General features: G+C 46.1%; 1 protein-coding gene across 1 annotated transcript in view; it reads left to right on the top strand.

Annotated features, from left to right (window-relative positions):
- Nucleotides 1–10666: 10666 nt before the first annotated feature.
- LOC126191198 (putative phosphatidate phosphatase) overlaps nt 10667–26029 on the top strand; it is a 354047-nt gene continuing 338684 nt past the window's right edge. The window contains exon 1 of the mRNA XM_049931993.1: nt 10667–10791. Coding sequence (XP_049787950.1) covers nt 10677–10791 — 115 coding nt within the window. The 5' untranslated portion in view covers nt 10667–10676. The remainder of the gene's footprint in view (nt 10792–26029) is intronic.

The raw sequence follows: 26029 nt of genomic DNA, 5'->3' as shown, positions 1-26029 counted from the left end.
GTTGTCGGATTTCGATTGACTTCATATGATTTTACATGTTTTTAATCACTTCATGTGTGTTAAACAGTGATATAAGATACTTGACAGTTTTTGTTGCCCCGTACAACATTTTCTCTCCACTCTTTTCTCAGCTCCCCATTTACTCAACATAGGTAACATCAAACAATCCCGTCTCATTATAAGAGTTTCTCACGGACATCTTCCCTCCTCATACTCCCTAATCCCTCTTTGTTTTGCACGTGATCACCCCCAGTTAATTGTTAACATTCAGAACCTTCAGTTTCTTCATTTCCGGATTTCTCTCTATTCAAGTTCCACTTTCTGAAAAATATATAGTAGAAAGAAACGTATCTCAGTTTTTAGGCTAATATTAGCGCTATTGCATAGGATAAAAAACTGAGGATCGTGTTCTTTGAAAAACACCAAATAACAAACAGTTAGTTGCTTGAAGCTAATGAATGTACCACGAGAAAAAAAAGAAGAAAAAACACGCACCACGAAGTTATTACCCAAATGGACAGGATATCGGTGGATGTGGCGTACATGTACAGACAAACAAATGATTACAACTTTAAAAAAAAAATGGATAATTTATTGAGGAGGAAGAGCTTTACGAACTGTCCCATTCAATAAAGCATTGGTCCACCTCTGGCCCTTACTCAAGCTGTTATTCGGGTTGACATTAATTAATAGAGTTGTTGGATATTGAAACGTCCAACATTGCTGGAAAACCTATTACGTTATTTGTTTTTCAAACAGCTGAGCAAAACTGAACGTACTCAGACATTTCTCTCTTTACTTATTCTCGTCTTCAATAAACTGACACAAAATTTTTTTAGCGCAACGCAATCTGACTTTCAGTAATCCCTACAAAAGAATGGCCCTGACTAACAATAACCTATTATACCTTTCATGAATCACTTACCTCACAAAAATCTTCATTACTCGAACTACTGCAATACAGCGAGCGCCAATACTGCCAGCTAGATAAACGATTCTGACTACTGAAGGCACTAACTACTGATAGGCATAGTTAGCAAATGAAAGATTTTGATAGAGAACAAACAATGTATTTACCTTAATAATGTTCAAAAGTCATCATATATATATATATATATATATATATATATATATATATATATATATCAATTCATGACATCCATCTTTACAAATTTCCTTTTTCTGGCGGACACACGTCCAGATCGTGCTCACATAATAATCTCTCAAAACTCTGGCATCTCTCTCTCCACAACCACCACAGCTGGCGGCTCACCTCCAACTACACAACGCTACGCGCTGTTCACATCCAACTGCCCAACACTACAATAGCGAATATTCCAACAATGCCAACCATCCACAGGCTGGAGAAAGCACAGTCAGTGATTTTCATACAGAGCGTGGCGTTACCGATATAAACACTTAAACAGCCTACTTCCAATATCCGCCTGAGGGACATGGTGCCAAATTCTGTCCAGTTGGCACGTTATATTGTGAAACTCGGGAGCTGGTTGGAGTGTCCTGTCCATAATGCACCAAACATTCTCGACTGGTAATAGATCCGGTGAACTTCCTGACGAAGCTATGGTTCAGTAAGCACGAAGAGAAGCAATAGATACTCTCTCCGGGCGTTATCTTGCTGAATGTAAGCCCAGATGGCTTGCCATGAAGGGCAACAAAACTGGGCGTAAGGGTACCGCATATGACAGCCAAAGGCGTCCTGCTATGAAAAGAAACGTCACCACAGACCATCACTCCCGGCTATCGGGCCGTATGGCTGGCTACCGTCAGGTTGATACCCCAACGCTGTCGGGGCGTCACCAGACACGTATTCGGCCTGCAATCCCCTGGACTCGAGTAGAATTGTCTTCAGTGACGAGTCCCACTTCGAACTATACCCCCAAGACCAGCAAAAACGTATTTAGGGACGCCCAAGACAGTGGTGGGATACCAAACCGAATGTCATCCGCCATACTGACCAACAACCGAGAGTGTTGATATGGGGTGCCATTTCATAGCAGGACCCGTTTGGTTGTCACACGCGGTACCCTTACAGCACAACGGTACGTCGAAGATGTTCTACAGCTCATTTTGTTGCCCTTCATGGCATGCCATCCTTAGCTTACATTTCAGCAAGATGGTTCAAATGGCTCTGAACACTATAGGACTTAACTTCTGAGGTCATCAGCCCCCTATAACTTAGAACTACTTAAACCTAACTAACCTAAGAACATTACACACATCCATGCCCGATGCAGGATTCGAACCTGCGACCGTAGCGGTCGCGTGGTTCCAGACTGTAGCGCCTAGAACCGCTCGGCCACTCCGGCCGGCATTTCAGCAAGAGAATGTTCTTCCACACACGGCGAGAGTTTCTACTGCTTGTCTTCACGCTTGCCCTACCTTACGTTGGCCAGCAAGGTCACCGGATCTCTCCCCAGTTGACAACGTTTGTAGCATTATGGGCAGGACCCTCCAACCAGGTCGGGATTTTGACGACCCAGCGCGGCAGGTGGAGGGAGTTTGGCACGATATACCTCAGGAGGGCATCCAGCAATTGTATCAATTAATGTCAAGCCGAGTAACTGCTTGTACAATGGCCAGCGCGTTATTGGCTTTCTCAATTTGTGAACCTGTTTCTCTTGAAAAAAATAGCGAATTTCTCTGAAACTGTCGTCACTTTTTAATATCTTTTTTGTGTGGGATCTAAAATTTAAAAACCTCTCTCACACCGGCCTGATTTAGCTTCACTGATCAGGATAGTAAAAACATGCGTATATTAAGGGAATTTTCATTGAAAAAGTAGGCTTATCACATTCACACAGTTCAGTACTGTTCTATCCTGATTAAATTGAGCTTAACTTAAATTCCATAAGGCAGTGAAGCAATTTCGAAGTCTCGGTGCGACGAAAATTGTCAGTCGATCTCCTGGAAACATTTGTAATAATTATTAACTTTCGGTGATCACATGGGGAAGACCGGAGATCTGCTGGTAAGACCGTGTTAGCCTATTTATTTGAAGTAACAAGATATCTTGAGCATACAAAACGGCAGGTTCGTCCAGTGTAAATCAGACGTTCCCCACTGATCCCGTGCAACACAGCGTAGTAAGCAGACACTGTCAATAATAATCAGTTAAATAATACGCGAACACACTTACTTTAGTTTAGCTCATGTATTAAATTCCTTCTTATACAGAATCCCATCAAGATGGCGACTGGCTCAACAATACATACATATACATCCTTCTTTCACGACTAATCGGCAAGAAGTCCCTATTCTTTTCCTAAGAGAAAACATAGATAGCAGAGAAGCTATTCCATGGAGTGAATGGACGCTCCAAGAAATAATTGGGCTTGAAACTACTTTGCATTGATAATCGGTAAGATAAGAAGAGATATTTCGAGATATGTACTGAGTTATATAATTTATAAAATTTCTGAAGATATCGTGGAGAGACCGCTGCAAGAGACATTACAACTTGTTTGTCTTTACACGTACGTCACATCTATCGATGTTCGTCCCATTCGGATAATTCCTTCCTTCGTGCTTTCTTAGAGTGTATGTTGTAACAAAACGATGTATTGGTAAAAAATGTATATGATGAGAACACGTATTACGCGAGAAGGCACAGAACGCCAAATTTATGCAAGTTAGCAGGTTTTCGTTTCCGTTGTCACTGATGGTAAAATCTCCTGAGCTATATTCCTAATCATAATTCTTCAATACCCGACGTTTCGATCTCACTGCTGCGATCTCTGAAGGAGAGTCCCACTTGTGTGTCTGACTGGCTGAATACTGTTGGACTGTCGTGTTGACCCAGACCAAAATCAATTCACTCCGAGTGCATACCACATCACTGACAATCAGAGCTTCGGTCAGAGTTAGATTTCCTTATATAAACGTAGATGATCAACGGCTATGACGACCATTCCACGTATAGAGCACTGAAACGAAACGGTAATAATAACCATATAAATAAGAAGAACGAGGAATCCCCCACATTACCGTTTGTTACTAGATTAAGCGACCATATAGCAGGATCTTTCAGAAGAATTATGTAGCAACTATATTTTTCAGTCAACAGATGTTAAAAGACTTCTTCCGACCTACATCTGACGTGCCTGACCGCTCCACACTGCAGGAGTATGTGCAGCGACATGTGTTTTTGGTAAAGTACACTATCTGACCAGAAATACCTTGACACCTATTGAACATTAATAGCCGGCCGCGGTGGCCGAGCGGTTCTAGGCGCTTCAGTCCGGAACCGCGCGACCGCTACGGTCGCAGGTTCGAATCCTGCCTCGGGCATCGATGTGTGTCATGTCCTTAGGTTAGTTAGGTTTAAGTAGTTCTAAGTTCTAGGACACTGATGACCTCAGATGTTAAGTCCCATAGTGCTCAGAGCCATTTGAACCATTTTTGAACATTAATATGGGGTGTATTCACTGTTCATATTTCGTGTGTGTGACGTTTGACACCTGTTGGGGATATTCCCAATGAGGCGTGTGAATGTGTGTGAAGGAATGGCAGCCCATTTTCCTTCAAGAGTCGGAACCAGAGATAGAAGTGAGGTCGGACGGTGGGGTCCAGGGCAAGTTTAACTCATCCCAAAGGAGTTACATTCGGTTTAGATCAGGCCTGAGGGAAGCCCAATAAATGCCACTACTTTTATTGTCCACAAAGGCTTGCAACACAGATGCTGCTTTGTGAGAGGGTGCATTGTCATGGTGATGCAAACTGTAGTGGACTGACAAGACAGCCAGTCCTCAGAGACGGGTAACCGAAAGGCACGCGTTTACACACGCAGGCTTGCTTTACGTCTGAAACAGGATACGTAATGAATGCTATAAAGAAAATTACGTAGCTGCTGGAATACTTAACTTTAATCCATCATTTGTATACAGCATTCTTGATGATACAAGTGACACTCTCTCTAGAAATGGTTAATGGCGCCTTGCTAGGTCGTAGCCATGGACTTAGCTGAAGGCTATTCTAACTGTCTCTCGGCAAATGAGAGAAAGGCTTCGTCAATGTAGTCGCTAGCAAAGTCGTCCGTACAACTGGGGCGAGTGCTAGTACGTCTCTCTAGACCTGCCGTGTGGTGGCGCTCGGTCTGCAATTACTGACAGTGGCGACACGCGTTTCCGACATGTACTAATGGACCGCGGCCGATTTAAAGCTACCACCTAGCAAGTGTGGTGTCTGGCGGTGACACCACACAAACAATCATCGTCTTCGAACTGTTCCACTACTGTAGGCACTACACAATACTGTAAAATGTCTTCATATCTTTCCTCATTTAGAGTTTTGTTCAACGCGATGAGGATATGAAATAACACCCTAACCGCGAAAAACATCCTTAAGAGCACCTCCCCACTGTTTCATTCTTGGCACTACACATGATGACATTCGGCAAACCCAAATACTCCCATCGGATTGCCACTGTGTATAATGTGATTCGTCACTGCAAATAATTCGTTTCTAGACATCGACTGTCCACTGACGCTGCTCTTCACACCGCTTCAAGCTTCACTTAGTACTGACCATCAGAAATGTGCAGTTCACAAGGAAGTGGTCGACCATTGTACTTCATTCTTTTCAAGTTCCTACGCAACTCATTAGACTAACTTGGCTACAGTTAGCCCCTTGGAACATCACAAACGATTCCTTCCGCTGATTTCATCCAATTTTTTACAACCACCGTCCGCAATGTTCGACAGTCCCCTCCCGGGGGCTCTTGGTTTCGCTGTTGTTGTTTCTTCGCGTTTCCACTTCACATTCTCATTACCAGCTGTCGACCTGCAGAGCTTTAAGAGGGTTGAAATATCCCTGAAGGATCTGTCACTCAGGTGACATCCATTAACTAGTCCATGTCTGAAGTGACAGCTCCGAGTGGTTCTAGGCGCTACAGTCTGGAAACGCGCGACCGCTACGGTCGCAGGTTCGAATCCTGCCTCGGGCATGGATGTGTGTGATGTCCTTAGGTTAGTTAGGTTTAAGTAGTTCTAAGTTCTAGGGGACTGATGACCTGAGAAGTTAAGTGCCATAGTGCTCAGAGCCATTTCTTTTAAGTGCAGCTGTCCCTGAACGACTCACTCTGCTGTCGCGGCTTCTCTGCTGGCAACAGAATTCTCCCTGGCTGCTTTCATGCTGACAGGTGCGCCTCTTGTGACATCTGTGGCCAATTCTGCTTTACATAGTGGTGTACAGACAGTTTTGATCAGATAGTGTGTGTATCAAGAAACTGGAAGCTCAGTAAAAGAACGCGTTGAGGATTTAGAACGCCATAGGCTCTTAAGAGAGCGTGTAAAATGGTGGTAGCAGACCACCAGGAAAAATGAGACCAGATTGTGTATTTTAGGAACATACGAGCGTTAGCCAGAGAAACTAATATTCATAGAAGTAAAGTCCATGTAGTAACAGAAACGCCGAGGGATCAGTACAATTTCAATAGAGATGACGGTTAAATGGCTCCACCTTCATGGCTGTCCACTTTCGCGGAAGTAAACATCTAGCTACGGCGAGGAAGGAGCATAAAGAGCTACCAGGTGGTACAACGTCAATAATATTTTTCCAGAAACAAAAGATTTAAAGACATTAGCTGCCAATGGACACTGTTGTATATCAGCGGGGCAAGTTGAAAATTTATGCCGAACCAAGATTCGAACCCGGGTCTCCTGCTTACTAGGCAGATGCGCTGACCACTTTCTTTCTGATCTCATTTTGTTTGTTGCCTATGTTCGCGACGGACGTCCCATGACACCTGTTAAAGTTTATCATTTACTCAGGTTTCTTTTTTTTTTTAATTACAGAGGGCTGCTAACTTTCTGACCGAACACGCTGAGCTACCGTACCTGCAACCACTACACCATCCGGACACAGTGGCCACCACCATCGCACGAACTACCCTAGCATGCCCTCATGAAACCCAAATTCTCAGCCTATACTGCATACTTCTGATGCACTGTCCCCTTGATCATTAGCCGCATTAGTCGCGGCATCTCGCCGATTCCCATGAGAGCTTGGTGTGCATCTGCACCGCCATCGCCTTAATTACATACATGTGGTGCCTGTTCTTTCCGATATGTGTGAAAGAACAGACATCACATATAAATAATATTTTTGATTCCGACTCTCTTTCAGTATATGCTTTCAGTACTCACTCAACAACGACAATGCATCAATATCAGGAAGAAGATTTTCACCAGTAACTCCACTTTTTCGGAAAAGCCCGTGAAAACAGCATTCTATAAGTGATAACGACATTGTGTTTCGGCAGTTTTCAGGCATCTGGGGCTACCAGCATAATCCTGATGAGGTCAAAACGATGAGTAGTCAAGAAGTTTAAAGAGGAATGCGGCCTAACAATTCAGAGGACCTGACCATCAAACAAAAATCTGTAACGTCGAAATAGCAGCAGGATTCGACCTTAATAGGGCAAACCTATATACCGGGTGATCAAAAAGTCAGTATAAATTTGAAAACTGTATAAAACACGGAATAATGTGGATAGAAAGGTACAAACTGACACACATGCTTGGAATGACATGGAGTTTTATTAGAACCAAAAAAATACATAAGTTCAAAAAATGTCCGACAGATGGCGCTTCATCTGATCAGAATAGCAATATATCTGATCAGAATAGCAATAATTATCATAACAAAGTAAGACAAAGCAAAGATGATGTTCTTTACAGGAAATGCTCAATATGTCCACCATCATTCCTCAACAATAGCTGTAGTCGAGGAATAATGTTGTGAACAGCACTGTAAAGCATGTCCGGAGTTATGGTGAGGCATTGGCGTCGGATGTTGTGATGTGTTGGCAAATGTGCCAACACCTTGTAGATAGAGGACGCCGAAATGCACGCTATAATCTAACGCAGACGGGCGTGAGGTCTGAAACAGGATACGTATAAATGCTATAAAGAAAAGTACGTAGCTGCGGTTATACTTAACTTTAATCCATCATTTGTATACAGCGTTCTTGATGATACAAGTGAGACTCTCTCCAGAAATGGTTAATGGCGCCTTGCTAGGTCGTAGCCATGGACTTAGCGGAAGGCTATTCTAACTGTCTCTCGGCAAATGAGAGAAAGGCTTCGTCAGTGTAGTCGCTAGAAAAGTCGTCGTACAACTGGGGAGAGTGCTAGTACGTCTCTCTAGACCTGCCGTGTGGTGGCGCTCGGTCTGCAATTACTGACAGTGGCGACACGCGGGTCCGACATGTACTAATGGACCGCGGCCGATTTAAAGCTACCACCTAGCAAGTGTGGTGTCTGGCGGTGACACCACATGTTGTCTTTCAGCATCCCTAGAGATGTCGGTCGATCACGATACACTTGCGACTTCAGGTAACCCCAAAGCCAATAATCGCACGGACTGAGGTCTGGGGACCTGGGAGGCCAAGCACGACGATAGTGCCGGCTGAGCACACGATCATCCCCAAACGACACGCACAAGAGATCTTTCACGCATCTAGCAATATGGGGTGGAGCGACATCCTGCATAAACATCGTACGTTCCAGCAGGTGTTTATCAGCCAGGCTGAGGATGATGCGATTCTGTAACATATCGGCATACCTCTTACCCTTCACGGTAGCAGTTACAAAACCAGAATCACGCATTTCCTCGCAGAAAACAGGCCCGATAATGGTAGATGTGGTAAATCCAATGGAGTTTCCACGACAGTTCTAGGATTTTCGGTAGCCCAAATTCTGCAGTTGTGGTCACTGACAGACCCTCGGAGCGTGAAATGAGCTCCGTCGGTCGACAACACGTTACTCAGCCAATGGTCATCTTCCGCCATCTTTTGAAACGCCCACACCGCAAATGCCCTCCGCTTCACTAAATCGCCAGGTAACAGTTCATGATGCCGATGGATTTTGTACGGATAGCATCGGAGGGTACGCCTAAGTGCCAACCAAACAGTAGTGTATGGAATGCCGGTGCGACTTGCGACTGCACGAGCGCTGACTTGCCCGTGCATAGACGAAGCCGCTGCAGTCTCCATTTCTTACTGAACTGTCTCAACAGCATTACACCTTGTGCTCAGTCGGCCAGTACGGGGTCTATCGTCTAAACAACCCGTGGCTTCGAACTTCGAAATCATTCTCGCCACAGCTGTATTTGTCAACGGACCTTTACCCGATCGAATCCCGTTCCTATGGTGGTAGGATCGTAACGCTGAACTAGCACATTCCCCATTCTGATAATACAGCTTCACTAAAAGCGCCTTTTCAGGTAACGTCAACACGCTGCGACTGCTTGCGCATCTGATACTCTCTCTCATTACATCTTGTACATTGTAATTCTGTCAGAGACAGCAAAGAACTTGGAAGAGCAGTTGAACGGAATGGACAGTGTCTTGAAAGGAGGATATAAGATGAACATCAACAAAAGCAAAACGAGGATAATGGAATGTAGTCAAATTAAGTCGGGTGATGCTGAGGGAATTAGATTAGGAAATGAGACACTTAAAGTAGTAAAGGAGTTTTGCTATTTAGGGAGTAAAATAACCGATGATGGTCGAAGTAGAGAGGATATAAAATGTAGACTGACAATGGCAAGGAAAGCGTTTCTCAAGAAGAGGAATTTGTTAACATCGAGTATAGATTTAAGTGTCAGGAAGTCGTTTCTGAAAGTATTTGTATGGAGTGTAGCCATGTATGGAAGTGAAACATGGACGATAACTAGTTTGGACGAGAGGAGAATAGAAGCTTTCGAAATGTGGTGCTACAGAAGAATGCTGAAGATAAGGTGGGTAGATCACGTAACTAATGAGGAGGTATTGAATAGGATTGGGGAGAAGAGAAGTTTGTGGCACAACTTGACTAGAAGAAGGGATCGGTTGGTAGGACATGTTTTGAGGCATCAAGGGATCACAAATTTAGCATTGGATTGCAGTGTGGAGGGTAAAAATCGTAGAGGGAGACCAAGAGATGAATACACTAAGCAGATTCAGAAGGATGTAGGTTGCAGTAGATACTGGGAGATGAAGAAGCTTGCACAGGATAGAGTAGCATGGAGAGCTGCATCAAACCAGTCTCAGGACTGAAGACCACAACAACAACATTACATCTCCTTTTATACACGATTGTCATGCTCAGTCACTGACATTTTGCTGTCCAGCGCCATCTGTCAGACATTTTGTGAACTTTTTTTTTTTTTTTGTTCTAATAAAACCTCATGTCATTCCAAGCACGTGTGTCAATTTTTACCTCTCTATCTACATTATTCCGTGGTTTATTAAGTTTTCAAATTTATACTGACTTTCGGATCACCCGGTATGTTAGCTGGAAATGGCAGCGGGGTCCCTGTGTCAATAGGCAAAACGAAATAGCGTAAAAAGAACATACCCTCCAGTCGCTGCTCGCCAGCTTTCAGTTCGCTAGAAGCATCATTCACACAGTTGACGGCCAGTGCGTCCTTATCTGAAGCACCCGACGGTCAATGGAAAGCGCCTTCCACCCCAGCGACCGAGCGCGGACCACGGCGCCCAACTGCGGCGCTGATCAATGGAGGGCGGGCGCTGTGGAGGGCCAGGCTGGTGAATGCGCAGCGCTCTCGGCAGCAGGGCCTGGCCGGCGTGCCGCCGCCTAAACAGCGATCTCGTTAATGGAGAGAGCCCTCGGTGACGTCACGGCGCGTGTTCCAGGCTCTGGGCCGGCGCGCGCATGCGCAGCGAGCCGCCGCAGAAGCAGCCCTGCCCGGCGCCACCCGCAGCCGCCATGGCCGTGGTCAGGCTCTCCCTGCTCAGGGTCACCCTCGAGGTCACAGTCATACTGCTAGGTGAGTACCAGCCGCTAGCATAATTTTAAATTGCACGATTACAGGAGATGCAGCGTACACAAAATTTAAAAGAGACCTCTGGAGAATAGAGATGGGGGATCCGCTCCTGAACTGATACATAGAGTTGAATCTTTCAAAGGAGTGAACAATCAGTGATTCAGAAAAAAAGAACGGTAGCTCCAAACGTTTCCCACGGCAGAGAGAGAGAGAGAGAGAGAGAGAGAGAGAGAGAGAGAGAGAGACGGAGCATATCAGCGGCGCCTCTGCTGGTCAGAGCACAGTGCACGCCACACAACACAGCCAGCGCCGGCCTCTGCCCTGCTTCTACCTTGGCTGCCTGCGTTGTGCAGTGCCCCATTGGATTTTGTGTTTCACATATGCCGTGCCGTCTCTGTGTGTCGTCTGCCGCGTGCAGTGTCTGGCGCAACTTAACTTAGCATCGCACTCTGTCGGCGATCGTTTCAGTCGCACATCCTGCCCTCTGGGCAGTTTATGCGAGCAACAGGACAGAGAGCCTCCTAGCGGAAAACATAGGAACTACTTGCAACAACCTGCTCGCAAGAGAACGGACGATTTGTCTTGGAGCGGGTGACTGGTGGCCGTTCACCGCTCCCCCCACCCTCGGAACTCGCCCGCTCAAAGCTCACCCCACCGTTCTCGACTCTAGCCAGAGCGTTGAGCAAAGCAACTCAGGTGTCACTCTGGTCTCTGCCGTCTTAGCTCACGCAGTAATACAGCTCGCAGCTCGACCTGCTCGACTCAGTGCTTCTGCATTGGAGTTCGTCTCTACTGGATATTGTTCTTCGTAGTAATACCGCTATGTATATTACATTATTATGTTATGTATACATCATTTATTTTTATTTTATTTTTATTTGTTTAAACTGATCAGATTAGGTTCCTGACGACTCCTCTTACTATAGGATTTTTATTATGGACACTCGAATTTACGCTTTAATTACGAGCGAACCGATAAACTTCTCGCAAAATGTGATACACCAATATTTTCCTTCTTTTATTCTGCATAAGGCTATATCCAGCACTTTCGTCTTACAGTCAAATTTATATATTTTTTTCTTATTCTGGTACGGATTTTGCGATTTTAGGCGTCTTCGGAAGGAAACGTTCACTTTAAAAATATATGGCATGTGATGTATTTGTATGAGGTTAATGAAATTTTAATACATTCTAGCCAAATATATTGTTAATGTAAATCTCAAGTTACAACATTTTCCGATCACCCAAAAAACCACGATAGTGAAAAATAAATCAATAATCAAAAACTTTGTCATATCGTGGAAATTTCAATAAACAATACAAAATTCTTACTCATTATCTGTGTTACTTCAAAATAGGATCAAATAAGATCAAAATACAGGTATAGTACTGGAATAAACCAAGTTTAAAGGGCAATGTGCCTTCCATTTATTTTCTATTGTAAATGAGTGGTGAGTCATGAAAAAGAGCTAATTCATTTCAGGGAGTGAACAGTTCTGATCTGATCTCTGAAAAGAACAGTTTTGCCCATCTCTACTGGAGAATAGAGAAGCAACTGTATCAATATCAACAACTTAGATAGCAAAACACTACTAAGCAAACTAGCTGAGGCTGGAAGGTGGAAGGAATAAATTATTTAAAGATTAAAAATGATATTAGCACAGGGTAGCTGCAGCATCCAAATTGCGCTCGATATTTTTAACGATAATATTTCAGAGCTAGATCAGAAATGTAAGGACTATAGAATTAGCATCTCCAAAACGAAAGTAATGTCAGTGGGAGAGAGATATAAACGGACTGAATGCCAAATAGGAGGAACAAAGTTAGAGCAGGTGGGCGGTTTCAAGTACTTACAAGGAAACCTCCCCATCGCACCCCCCTCAGATTTAGTTATAAGTTGGCACAGTGGATAGGCCTTGAAAAACTGAACACAGATAAATTGAGAAAACAGGAAGAAGTTGTGTGGAACTATGAAAAAAATAAGCAAAATATACAAACTGAGTAGTCCATGCGCAGATATGCAACATCAAGGAGACCATGAGCTCAGGAGCGCCGTGGTCCCGTGGTTAGCGAGAGCAGCTACAGAACGAGAGGTCCTAGGTTCAAGTCTCCATCGAGGTATATATCGGCAGCTGAGGGTTTCTTCTGTTACCCAAGGATTTCTACTAGCCCTCGTCTTTTTACCTACTTGATCCTCTGCTGCCTTTACTACTTCATCCCTCAAAGCTACCCATTCATCTTCTACTGTATTTCTTTCCCCCATTCCTGTCAATTTTGCCCTTATGCTCTCCCTGTCCATAAACTAGATTGTGACATTTATGACCAAGTGGTATGTGGAGCTAATTCCTTGCAACTCAAATCTTAAGAGAAACCCCCAGCCAACCCAACATTAATTGCTACTACAGTAGTGAGAACTCAGACAGTGAACACCCAAGACAGAACGTTAGAAAATATGGGAACAGTCGCGCTCTGCTGAGCTCTGATTGTCACATAGTAAAATGCCCTAATCTGATGGTGCTGCGGACATACCTTACCAAGCTGTCTTCTTAACTGCAAGGACACGATCTGGTGTACCGGAGGCGATGGCTGGTTGCTTCGACGTCCCGTCGTGATGATGGTAATGTCGCGAGTATAGCTCGAAACAAATTATCCTGGTCTGGTTGTTCCAGACTAAAGACTTCCTAGCAACACAAATGCACCTCTGAGGGAGACGAAGAAGGCTCGCTACACAATCAGTGACGGTACAGTGATTGATTTTAACAAGCGAAGTCACACAGCAACTCCGATACAGTCAACTTTAACCAAAACTGCTCAAGACAGACAACATTACGCTCAATTGGCAGCTGTACTCGGAAAGTTACGTTGAAGTCGAAACTTCAGCAACTTCGTCAAACAGTTACAATTAAATGAAAGTATATTAGACAGCCAACGGAAGTCAGGCTGTCCAGAGTAGCGAAAGCTCAGTCTTGTAACCTACTCCGACCGAAAGGCGAGAGCCGACCCACAGAAGAACACCTGTACAAGCCGAACACAGAACATTCCCGCCTCCACGACAGTGGCCGTGGTTAAACGTGTCAATCAGCAAATCGAAAACCGGCGGAAAATTCCACTCTATTGCCGAAGCACTACTATTCCACCAATGGACATACTTGGCGCCAATTTCTGCGCCGATTTTGTTTCGTCACGGAGCTACCCCCTGAGCAAGCCAATCACAGTTATGATTTTGCAGAAAACGCGGCAATTTGCCCGCCAAGACTGCCTGGGAACACAAGTCATTCCCACGCCTCGCTGGTAGTCCGTCAGAAAGTGTTTTCACTAAATTTTAAATTTCTGCGAAGTAACGGAATCTCTAGTCCCAGCCGCTCCTTCACGCCCCTGTGGGCGTGTCGCCCTCGCTCTTATCACAATGTCGGCGTCTGGACAGCAACCACTCGACTCCCTCACACCTGTCGGCATTACCCTTTCAAGATCAGCAGCACCTGCCTGTCACCGGACCACCCGCGTGACGAGAGACGCTGCGTGGGAAGTCCTCGTGTGAAGGTATAGCAACCTTTCACCACATGCAATTAGAGAGGAAAATATTCATATCTACTGAGTTCTCAGTACTGGCCTTGTAATGACCATACTCGGCTATACTTCCCCAAATCGAATTACTCAGAGTAAGAAAGAAATATGAGATGGGGCTCATGCCACCTCTCAAACGTCCATATATATTATAAAAGTGTATGTATGTATGTATGTAAGAGGATCATTCAATAATTAAAGAGGCAAATTGGTCTGGAGAAAAAAGCGTTTATTTTTACAAAACAATACTTTTTCTACTTTTCAACATAATCCCATTGAACATTTATGCACTTGTTCCAACAGGCTACAAGAGTTTTTATTCTGGCTGCAAAGAACTCTTTATCTTGATGTTCGAACCAATTTCCCACAAACTGTTTCGAGCAGCTACTGATGTGGACATCAAGCTACGAAGTGAGACTATGAGGTTTGAAAAATTTTTCTATTGAAATTTTCTCAAAATCGAATGAGAAATGTTGTGGCTTGGAGAACACATGTGAAAGACAGGACAATGGTTTTTAATTTTGTATGTGTAAAGTAAAAGTTCACTGAGAAAAATACTACAGACGCACATGTAGCTGAGCTTCATTTACACAAAACGTTCAGTACATCTACTAAAGACAGAAGACCTTTCGCATCCGAAGAAGACATGGTGCTATCTTACTTCTACTGGTGTCGACTCGCTTGCCACGCCACTGCCAACTACTTGCTACGCCATGTGTCACATCACTCCTCACACCACATCAGAGAGCGTTCTGCCTAGCACTTAAAATGAACTTAACTTACTCATTTAAACATGGACATGCGTGCGTGTGTGCGGTAACCCCCTCCCCCCCACCCCTCCCACACACACACACACACACTCTCAATGTAATTTCGGTACCGAAGTTCTACTACATCTAATCACATTGTTCCCCTCTATACTTATGTGTTATTTGCACATACAGAATTTGCATCAGGGAACTAATGGTGTGATGTATTGATCCGCCTGTGTTGCAAGATGTTACATAGAGATTATCTGAATGTTGCTGAATAATGACTGATATGTCGAAATTTTGATGTATTGATCCGGCTGTGTTGCAAGATGTTACATGGAGATTATCTGAATGTTGCTGAATAATGACTAATAGGTCGAAATTGGCCAATAGCAAATAAATACGACAACTGTACAACTCCTAGAGGAAAATGTTTTCATTCGAGACATATTTTAAAGGGAGCACAACATCGAAGTGGATGAGATGGAGCTGGAAAGCGTTCGCAGCCGTTTCCAAGGGGAATGGTTCCTTTGAAAGGGCACTGTCGATTCCCTTCAGCGTCCTTAAACACAGTCGAACTTGTGCTCCGTTTGTAATGATTTCGAAATCAACGGGCCGTCAATCCGTAATTTTTCATCCTCCATTTTCAAAGAAAGCGTTCCTGTATTTGTATTAGAAAAACCAGGGAAACGTACAGGTATACAGGGTTATTACAAATGATTGAAGCGATTTCACAGCTCTACAATAACTTTATTATTTGAGATATTTTCACAATGCTTTGCACACACATACAAAAACTCAAAAACTTTTTTTAGGCATTCACAAATGTTCGATATGTGCCCCTTTAGTGATTCGGCAGACATCAAGCCGATAATCAAGTTCCTCCCACACACGGTGCAGCATGTCCCCATCAATGAGTTCGAAAGCATTGTTGATGCGAGCTCGCAGTTCTGGCACGTTTCTTGGTAGAGGAGGTTTAAACACTGAATCTTTCACATCACTATGTGTGAAACTTGCCCGCACGCGTTCAACCGTTTCTTCGCTCACTGCAGGCCGACCCGTTGATTTCCCCTTACAGAGGCATCCAGAAGCTTTAAACTGCGCATACCATCGCCGAATGGAGTTAGCAGTTGGTGGATCTTTGTTGAACTTCGTCCTGAAGTGTCGTTGCACTGTTATGACTGACTGATGTGAGTTCATTTCAAGCACGACATACTCTTTCTCGGCTCCTGTCGCCATTTTGTCTCACTGCGCTCTCGAGCGCTCTGGCGGCAGAAACCTGAAGTGCGGCTTCAGCCGAACAAAACTTTATGAGTTTTTCTACGTATCTGTAGTGTGTCGTGACCATATGTCAATGAATGGAGCTACAGTGAATTTATGAAATCGCTTCAATCATTTGTAATAGCCCTGTACATCTGATAGTTCTGACAGGGATTTGAACCCCCCTGTTCTGTAATCAGAGTCCAGTGCCCTAACCACTGCACTACTCCTTTCGCTAGAAAACAAAAGCCGCGACGCCTTTGTTTGCTACGAGAGCCCGAGGAGATATTCAGCTGTATAAACGGAAAGGATTTGTTCGCGCGCATGGCGCTTTCGAGATTCGTGACTGACTTTCGCTCGTGACGTGTGATTGGTTAAGTTTATACGACGTGCGCATGGAGAGTGTGTGTCGTGTTTCTATCACAGATGGGGAGGAGAGAGGGGTGACACGGACCGAGCGAGGTGGCGCAGTGGTAGCATACTCGACTCGCATTCTGGAGGACGACGGTTCAATCCCGCGTCCGGCCGTCCTGATTTAGGTTTTTCGTGATTTCCCTAAATCGCTCCAGGCAAATGCTGGGATGGTTCCTTTGAAAGGGCACCGCCGACATCCTTCCCTAATCCGATGAGACCGATGACCTCGCTGGTCTCTTCCCCCAAACAACCGCCCCCCCCACCCCCTCAAATTAATGATGACCGAATGATAGGGGTGAGACCAGGTGCTGACGCAGAGGCTGCTCCTCTTGAAAACACTGGCCGCAGTGGCAGGGTGGACTCGTATTCGGGAGGACGCCAGTTTAAGTCCTCGTCCATCCGTCTACATCTACAAATACGTACACACTCCGCAAGCTACCGTAGGGCATGCGGCGGAGAGGGCGCTGCACCACTCCCAGTCATTTCCTTTTCTGTTCCGCTCGCAAATAGAGCGAGGGCAAAACAACTGTCTGTGTGCCTTCCTACCAGCCCTAACCTCTCTAATCTTATCCTCGTGGTCCTTACCCGAAATCTACGTTGGCGTCAGTAGACCCGTTCTGCAGTCAGCCTCAAATGCCGGTTCTCTAAATTTTCTCAGGATTACCGTTCGAAAAGAAAGTTGTCTTCCTTCTGATTCCAAACCGAGCGCAAGAAGCGTCTCCGTAACACTTGCGTGTCGTTCGAACCTACCGCTAACAAATCTAGCACCCCGCCTCTGCTCAGTTCACTGCCTCCGTTTAATCGGGCCTGATGTAGAACCAAAAAACTCGAACAGTACTCAATAATGTGTCGCACTGGTATCCTGTATACGGTCTCCTTTACAGCTGAACCACACTTTCCTACAAATTCTACCAATAAACCGGAGTCGACCATTCGCCTTCCTACTACGGTCCTTAAATGTTCATTCCATTTCCTTAAATGCTCATTCAATTTCACATCGATCTGCAGCATTACGTCTAGATATTTAATCGCTGTGTCTGTGCCAAGCAGCACATTATCAATGCTGTACTAGGATTCATCTGAATTACCTTACTTTTTCCGCATTTAGAGTTAGTGCCATTCATTAGACGAACTAGAAATTGTGTGTAAGTCATCTTGTATCCTCCTACACTTACTCACCATCGACATCTTCCCATGCACCACGACATCATCGGCGAACAACCGCAGCCTGCTGTTTACTCTGCCGGCACATCATTTATGTCATTTATGTACGAGTACACAGAGAACACACTTCCGTGGGGCGCTCCACACGATACTCTTGTCCTGATGAACACTCGCCGTGCCCGCATCTCGTAGTCGTGCGGTAGCGTTCTTGCTTCCCACGCCCGGGTTCCCGGGTTCGATTCCCGGCGGGGTCAGGGATTTTCTCTGCCTCGTGATGGCTGGGTGTTGTGTGCTGTCCTTAGGTTAGTTAGGTTTAAGTAGTTCTAAGTTCTAGGGGACTGATGACCATAGATGTTAAGTCCCATAGTGCTCAGAGCCATTTGAACCAACACTCGCCGTCGAGGACAACATATCTGGGAACCCATTCCATATGCTTGTACCTTGGTTAAAAGTCGGCAGTCTGGAACCATTCATACGCTTTACGGAAACCTAGGAAAACGGAATCTGCCTGTTGCGCTCCATCCATAGTTCGCAGTATATCATGTGAGAAATGGACAAGCTGAGTTTCAAACGAGCGATGCTTTCTAAAACCGTCCAGATTCGTGGATATAAGCGTCTCTCTTTCAAGGAAATTTATTGTATTCGAACTGAGAGTATTTGCAGCGGACTAATGTTAAGGAAATTGGTCTGTAATTTTGTGGGACCGTTCTTTTACCCTTCTTATGTATACGGGAGCCACCTACACTTTTTTTCCAGTAGATTGGGCGAGAGATGCGCGGTAAATGCAAGCTAAGTAACGGGCCATTGCTGTAGAGTACTCTTTGTTAAACCGAATTGGGATTCCATCAGGACCTGGCGACTTAATTACTTTCCACTCTTTCAGTTGCTTCTCTACACCAGGGATGCCTATTACTATGTTCTCCTTATGGAAGTCAGTTTGGTGGTGTGTACGATTCTATTGCGAGATCTATTTCGAAATGCAAAATTTGACACTTCGGATATGCTTTTGCTGTCAGACGACTGGTGAATGAGTGTCATGATAGAAGCCTTAGACCCACTAGATCCATGTCCTCCTGCCTTTGCTTAAAACACTTACGACAAATGCAGGGCCTGGTCCTATGAAAACGACATCGCCTGTTTCTTTCCTTATGGTTCCCCAATCCGAACTTGCAGTTCAGTAACCTCGATGTCGACAGGACAAAGTCTAATCTTCCTTCCTTTCTGAAAAGAGTAATGTCTGACAGCGGGCTTAAAGTCCTCATCTGATAGTCTAATCAGCGACAACAGTGAACATGTCCCCTCTGGTGATGAGAATTCAACCCAGGATACTGGTATTCGTTCTGCGTGGAAGTCCACCCCAGTGCCTCTCCAGCCATTACCGTGCGTCACCGCCTACGGTTCGGAGATGGGATTTCTGAAACTCAGAGACGCCGTGTGGTAGCACCGTAGAGGCGCCTCCAGTTGAACGCTTGCCTTCCTGTTGCGGTTGCCGCAACAGCTGAAACCGAAGCATCCGCTTCCTCTATCGTCTGCTGCCGCTGCAGTTCCGCTTCCTCAGCACGTGTCTGTTCAGTAGCTTCCAACAAAGTGCGATCGCTTTCCGACGTCTTATTATTTTACACGGGCCTGCATTAGGGAACAGCTACCATTTTATTATTTAGCTCCTGTAGTTTGTAATACGTAGAACAAAACAGACGAGGAGTTATTATTTGTGCTCGATAGGCATAAATAGAGGGACAAAGGGGCACAGGTCAAATAAGAAGATAAAGAGCTATTGCACCAAGCACGAGTATAAAAATGGAAGGCATACGATAAAACCCAAATAACAGTAGATGATTCGAGTGAAGGATGGGTGTTCAGAAACTTGGAGTACACAAGATTCGCTAACTCGCCTTGGGGGGCAAGACGGAAACCACAGAGTGGTAGAGGCCAATTTGTGTTACGGCGTAAAGTCAAGGACCGGCACGCCATACGGGAACGAAAGGGAAGAGAGAGCTGTGAGAAGAGACCAGCCAATCGCACGCTGACTTCCCTCCAAGCCAACAACGCGACAGCAGCGGCCCCTATGTGAAGAGGAAATAAGCGCCGCGATCGACTGGTGTCGGCCTATTTCAATAGCAGCTTCAGGATTACCCTGTTCAATAGCAGCGATAACTCTAGTCACTTCGCTCGTACTCTCTACGTAGCACAGACTTGGGATTGTCTACAATGAAGAATATTGATTATGTCGCCCTTTCCTTGCGACACATCTGACTGATTGCCGAAGTTAAGTATTGTAATTTACCTTTTTCAATAAAACTCATTAATACGACTTGTTTGATTGTTTGTGCAGCGGACCGAGGATTCTGGCTTCCTAGACACTACAACTTGCATGGTAGATACTCGATCCAATGTACAGAAAAAGTCCCTCTGCAGTCCCTTGCGGCATTATAAGCACATGACTGGCATGAGTTCTGCGCAGTACGGTATCGCGAGGAGCAATGCAATGAATCAGACGTCACTTTAGAAAAAAAAAATAACAAATGCGTACGTAATTGGAGCAATGTTGAGTTACACGCAGCACTTGAAAATTTCTAACGAACATCTCTGTTTAATACATAAGAAGACATACACTCCTGGAAATGGAGAAAAGAACACATTGACACCGGTGTGTCAGACCCACCATACTTGCTCCGGACACTGCGAGAGGGCTGTACAAGCAATGATCACATTCTGGAAACATCCCCCAGGCTGTGGCTAAGCCATGTCTCCGCAATATCCTTTCTTTCAGGAGTGCTAGTTCTGCAAGGTTCGCAGGAGAGCTTCTGTAAAGTTTGGAAGGTAGGAGACGAGATACTGGCAGAAGTAAAGCTGTGAGACCGGGCGTGAGTCGTGCTTCGGTAGCTCAGATGGTAGAGCGCTTGCCCGCGAAAGGCAAAGGTCCCGAGTTCGAGTCTCGGTCGGGCACACAGTTTTAATCTGCCAGGAAGTTTCATATCAGCGCACACTCCGCTGCAGAGTGAAAATCTCATTCTGGAAACATCCCCCAGGCTGTGGCTAAGCCATGTCTCCGCAATATCCTTTCTTTCAGGAGTGCTAGTTCTGCAAGGTTCGCAGGAGAGCTTCTGTAAAGTTTGGAAGGTAGGAGACGAGATACTGGCAGAAGTAAAGCTGTGAGACCGGGCGTGAGTCGTGCTTCGGTAGCTCAGATGGTAGAGCGCTTGCCCGCGAAAGGCAAAGGTCCCGAGTTCGAGTCTCGGTCGGGCACACAGTTTTAATCTGCCAGGAAGTTTCATATCAGCGCACACTCCGCTGCAGAGTGAAAATCTCATTCTGGAAACATCCCCCAGGCTGTGGCTAAGCCATGTCTCCGCAATATCCTTTCTTTCAGGAGTGCTAGTTCTGCAAGGTTCGCAGGAGAGCTTCTGTAAAGTTTGGAAGGTAGGAGACGAGATACTGGCAGAAGTAAAGCTGTGAGACCGGGCGTGAGTCGTGCTTCGGTAGCTCAGATGGTAAAGCGCTTGCCCGCGAAAGGCAAAGGTCCCGAGTTCGAGTCTCGGTCGGGCACACAGTTTTAATCTGCCAGGAAGTTTCATATCAGCGCACACTCCGCTGCAGAGTGAAAATCTCATTCTGGCAATGATCACACGCACGGCACAGCGGACACACCAGGAACCGCGGTGTTGGCCGTCGAATGGCGCTAGCTGCGCAGCATTTGTGCACCGCCGCCATCAGTGTCAGCCAGTTTGCCGTGGCATACGGAGCTCCATCGCAGTCTTTAACACTGGTAGCATGCCGCGACAGCGTGGACGTGAACTGTATGTGCAGCTGACGGACTTTGAGCGAGGGCGTATAGTGGGCATGCGGGAGGCCGGGTGGACGTACCGCCGAGTTGCTCAACACGTGGGGCGTGAGGTCTCCACAGTACATCGATGTTGTCGCCAGTGGTCGGCGGAAGGTGCACGTGCCCGTCGACCTGGGACCGGACCGCAGCGACGCACGGATGCACGCCAAGACCGTAGGATCCTGCGCAGTGCCGTAGGGGACCGCACCGCCACTTCCCAGCAAATTAGGGACACTGTTGCTCCTGGGGTATCGGCGAGGACCATTCGCAACCGTCTCCATGAAGCTGGGCTACGGTCCCGCACACCGTTAGGCCGTCTTCCGCTCACGCCCCAACATCGTGCAGCCCGCCTCCAGTGGTGTCGCGACAGGCGTGAATGGAGGGACGAATGGAGACGTGTCGTCTTCAGCGATGAGAGTCGCTTCTGCCTTGGTGCCAATGATGGTCGTATGCGTGTTTGGCGCCGTGCAGGTGAGCGCCACAATCAGGACTGCATACGACCGAGGCACACAGGACCAACACCCGGCATCATGGTGTGGGGAGCGATCTCCTACACTGGCCGTACACCACTGGTGATCGTCGAGGGGACACTGAATAGTGCACGGTACATCCAAACCGTCATCGAACCCATCGTTCTACCATTCCTAGACCGGCAAGGGAACTTGCTGTTCCAACAGGACAATGCACGTCCGCATGTATCCCGTGCCACCCAACGTGCTCTAGAAGGTGTAAGTCAACTACCCTGGCCAGCAAGATCTCCGGATCTGTCCCCCATTGAGCATGTTTGGGACTGGATGAAGCGTCGTCTCACGCGGTCTGCACGTCCAGCACGAACGCTGGTCCAACTGAGGCGCCAGGTGGAAATGGCATGGCAAGCCGTTCCACAGGACTACATCCAGCATCTCTACGATCGTCTCCATGGGAGAATAGCAGCCTGCATTGCTGCGAAAGGTGGATATACACTGTACTAGTGCCGACATTGTGCATGCTCTGTTGCCTGTGTCTATGTGCCTGTGGTTCTGTCAGTGTGATCATGTGATGTATCTGACCCCAGGAATGTGTCAATAAAGTTTCCCCTTCCTGGGACAATGAATTCACGGTGTTCTTATTTCAATTTCCAGGAGTGTATTATCCAAGGTGTCTTTATAACATCCTTTGGCGGTACTGCAAAAACAAGAGAAACTGGAATCACTAGAAGCTTCCATAATCGGCCAAGAGTCCTCGGATCTTACTCTAGAGGCAACACTGAGCTGGCTTCATGATATGAGGAGCATCGCGTTACATGGTTATACCAAAAGACTTGCTAACGATAGTAGTCGGGCGGCCAACGATGAAATTAGAAGGTATAGTAAGTACGTTCGTAAAGAGAATATGTTAACAGCAGCTGTTTAAATTCCTTTGAAAGGAAAATTATTGAAATTGAGGAACCCTACAATCAAAATGAATGACCCACTAATCGAGGAAGAACTGTACAGATTTGAAGATATAACTTCAACACGTCTATCATGCACAGACACAGCTGGTTTTACAGAGTCGTCAGCAAAATAGTATCGACTGGACGTAAAATATAGAGAAGGTGGAAAATATAAATTTAGTATAGCAAGGCTGTAATATACGAGGAGCTTTTAATAAGTAGGGCAACACATTTCTTTCGCGACCAATGTCGGCTGGAAAAATGTAGAATTTGTTGTGGGACATCGTCGAATACTATTACTTCAGCCCCTATAGTTTCATGATCCTCGTCACCCGCTCGTCTCCCCGATCCTCTCCCACCCCCGCCCGCTGCCGCGCCTGTATTCCCACGTCCCACCCGGTCTCCATCTCTCCACCCTCCTTACCCTCTCCCGAGGTGGCTTCCGCCAGCTCCCCCTCCCTGATGATGCCCTCCACCCTTCCATTTACCCCTCCTATCAACTTTGATCCTCCCCCCCCACTCCCTGTTTCCTTTCGTTTAGGCACCCTCCCTCCCTTCTCTTTCCTTTTTCCCCCGTCCCCCATCCTCCACCCCTCTTCCCCCAGGCTTCCCCTCCCCCTTCCTCCCTCCCCCACTCTCCCCTGCCCATGGCATCTCTGTTCTCCCCTCTCCCTCTCCCACTCCCCTTTCTCCTCCTCCTCTCTTGGCAGGTCCCCGGACTCGCACACACTCAGTGAACATTCGCGCGCCGGAGGTCATCGCCATTAGTGTCTCATGTGTGTGCCTTCGTTTGTGTTTAGTGTTTGTTCGCCGAAACGCCGCCACTGTTCACGTGTTCCATCGCCATCATCCCTGTTTTGTGCGCCGTGTCCACTAGTGTCAGTGATGTTTTCTCGTCAGGCGTGAACGGCTCTGTGTTTTTTGTTTTTTGGTGTCTACATTGTTTTGCCCACCATTTTTGATTGTATTCTCTGTGTCCCCTCTATTTATTACTTATTGTAAATCTCAAGGCTGAAGAGCGGCGTACTCAGCTGCTGACAGCCCGCCTTGTGTAAGGTGATAAAAATTACAATAAAGAAAAAAAAATATAGTTTCATGAAGTACCGATAGGTGGCAGTGCTATACATAGCCTTCAAAATGGCGTCTGTAGCGGGGGTGCTTTCAAAGCAGAGAGCTGTCACTGAGTTTCTTTAGGCGGAAAACCAGAGCATCGTAGATATTCATAGATGCTTGCTGAATGTCAACCGAGACCTGGCAGTGAACAAAAACACGGTGAGTCGTTGGGCGAGGCGTCTATCATTATGACAAGAAGGTGGCGCAAACCTGTCCAGTGTCCCACGTGCCGAACGGCCGCACACAGCTGTGACTTCTGCAGTGTTGGAACGTGCGGACACTCTCACTCGAGGTGATCGACGGATCACAGTCAAACACATCGGATCTAAACTGGATGTATCTGTTGGTAGTGCTGACACACTCGTACACTAGGCAGTGTCCTCAAAGGTGTTTGCTGACCATAAGGAGCAACGAAGGTTCATGTCTGCGGAATTACTTGCGCCCTACTAGGTTGATCGTGACAATTCTTTGTCGAACATCGTTACAGGCAATGAAACGTGGATTCATCACTTGTAACCAGATGCAAACCGGCAGTCCATGGAGTAGCGCCACACCACTTATCCTCCGAAAACAAAGTTCAAAGCCGCACCCTCAGGTGGTAAAGTTACGGCGCCTGTCTTCTGAGACTTTGAAGGGGTTATTCGGTTTGACGCCGACCTCAACGGTACAGCGATCAACTCCGCAGTGTTACATGCTACCCTCAGGAAACTGAAGTAAAAACTTCAGTGTGTTTGTCGCCACAAAAATGCAAACGAACTTGTCCCTCAGTCACGTATGCGCACCCGTTAGGAGCTCAAAGAACTCCATTGTAGCGTTCTTCCTCACCCATCCTACAGACTGAATCTCGCACCTACCGACTTCCATCTGTTTGGCCCAATGAAAGATGCGCTTCGCGGGAAGCAGTACATCGATGCTGGCGAGGTTATTGGTTCGGCAAAGTGTTGGCTCTGACGTCGACCAGTGCAATGGTACCACGCCGGCTTACAGGCCCTCCCACTAAAGTAGCGTAAGGCCGTCGCATTGAACAGAGGATGTGTTGGAAAATAGGGTTTGTAACGAAAAGAGAGTGCAATAGTATGCTGGATTGGAATCCTAATTAAAACCAAACTGCTTTCAGAAAAAAATATACCGTCTTACTTATTGAACGCCCCTAGTACTTACCCAACGCTCACTTAAGAAAAGAGATCATGCTGTCACCCCTTAAGCCCCGCATTTCGTCCGCTATTTATTTCTATTCTCCGCCCTGATTTCAATGATCTTTTTAAATTCAAAATCGAAGTATATATCTCCTTTTATTAATTGTGTCTGTTCTTACTGAAGGATTTGCTAGGCAACCTAACAAAATGGTTCAAATGGCTCTGAGCATTATGGGACTCAACATCTTAGGTCGTAAGTCCCCTAGAACTTAGAACTACTTAAACCTAACTAACCTAAGGACAGCACACACACCCATGCCCGAGGCAGGATTCGAACCTGCGACCGTAGCAGCCTCGCAGTTCCGGACTGCAGCGCCAGAACCGCACGGCCACCGCGGCCGGCGCAACCTAACAAATAAGTTGATAAATTCAATTACTTTCTTTTTTCATTTCATTATACTTGAGAATATAAACGACTGTTAAAATATAAGGAACTCAATTACTTCTCTTTTCGAGATGAACTCTTTTGGAGATGAACTGGGGAAAACATTGATTTGAATACTACTGAGATGACACTTTTTTCGTCTTCTTCCTCTTCAGA

Source organism: Schistocerca cancellata, chromosome 6, assembly GCF_023864275.1.
Source record: "Schistocerca cancellata isolate TAMUIC-IGC-003103 chromosome 6, iqSchCanc2.1, whole genome shotgun sequence".
Taxonomy (NCBI): Eukaryota; Metazoa; Arthropoda; class Insecta; order Orthoptera; family Acrididae; genus Schistocerca; species Schistocerca cancellata.
The sequence above is the reverse complement of the archived record's forward strand: the minus strand, read 5'-3'. Positions and strand labels throughout refer to the sequence as shown.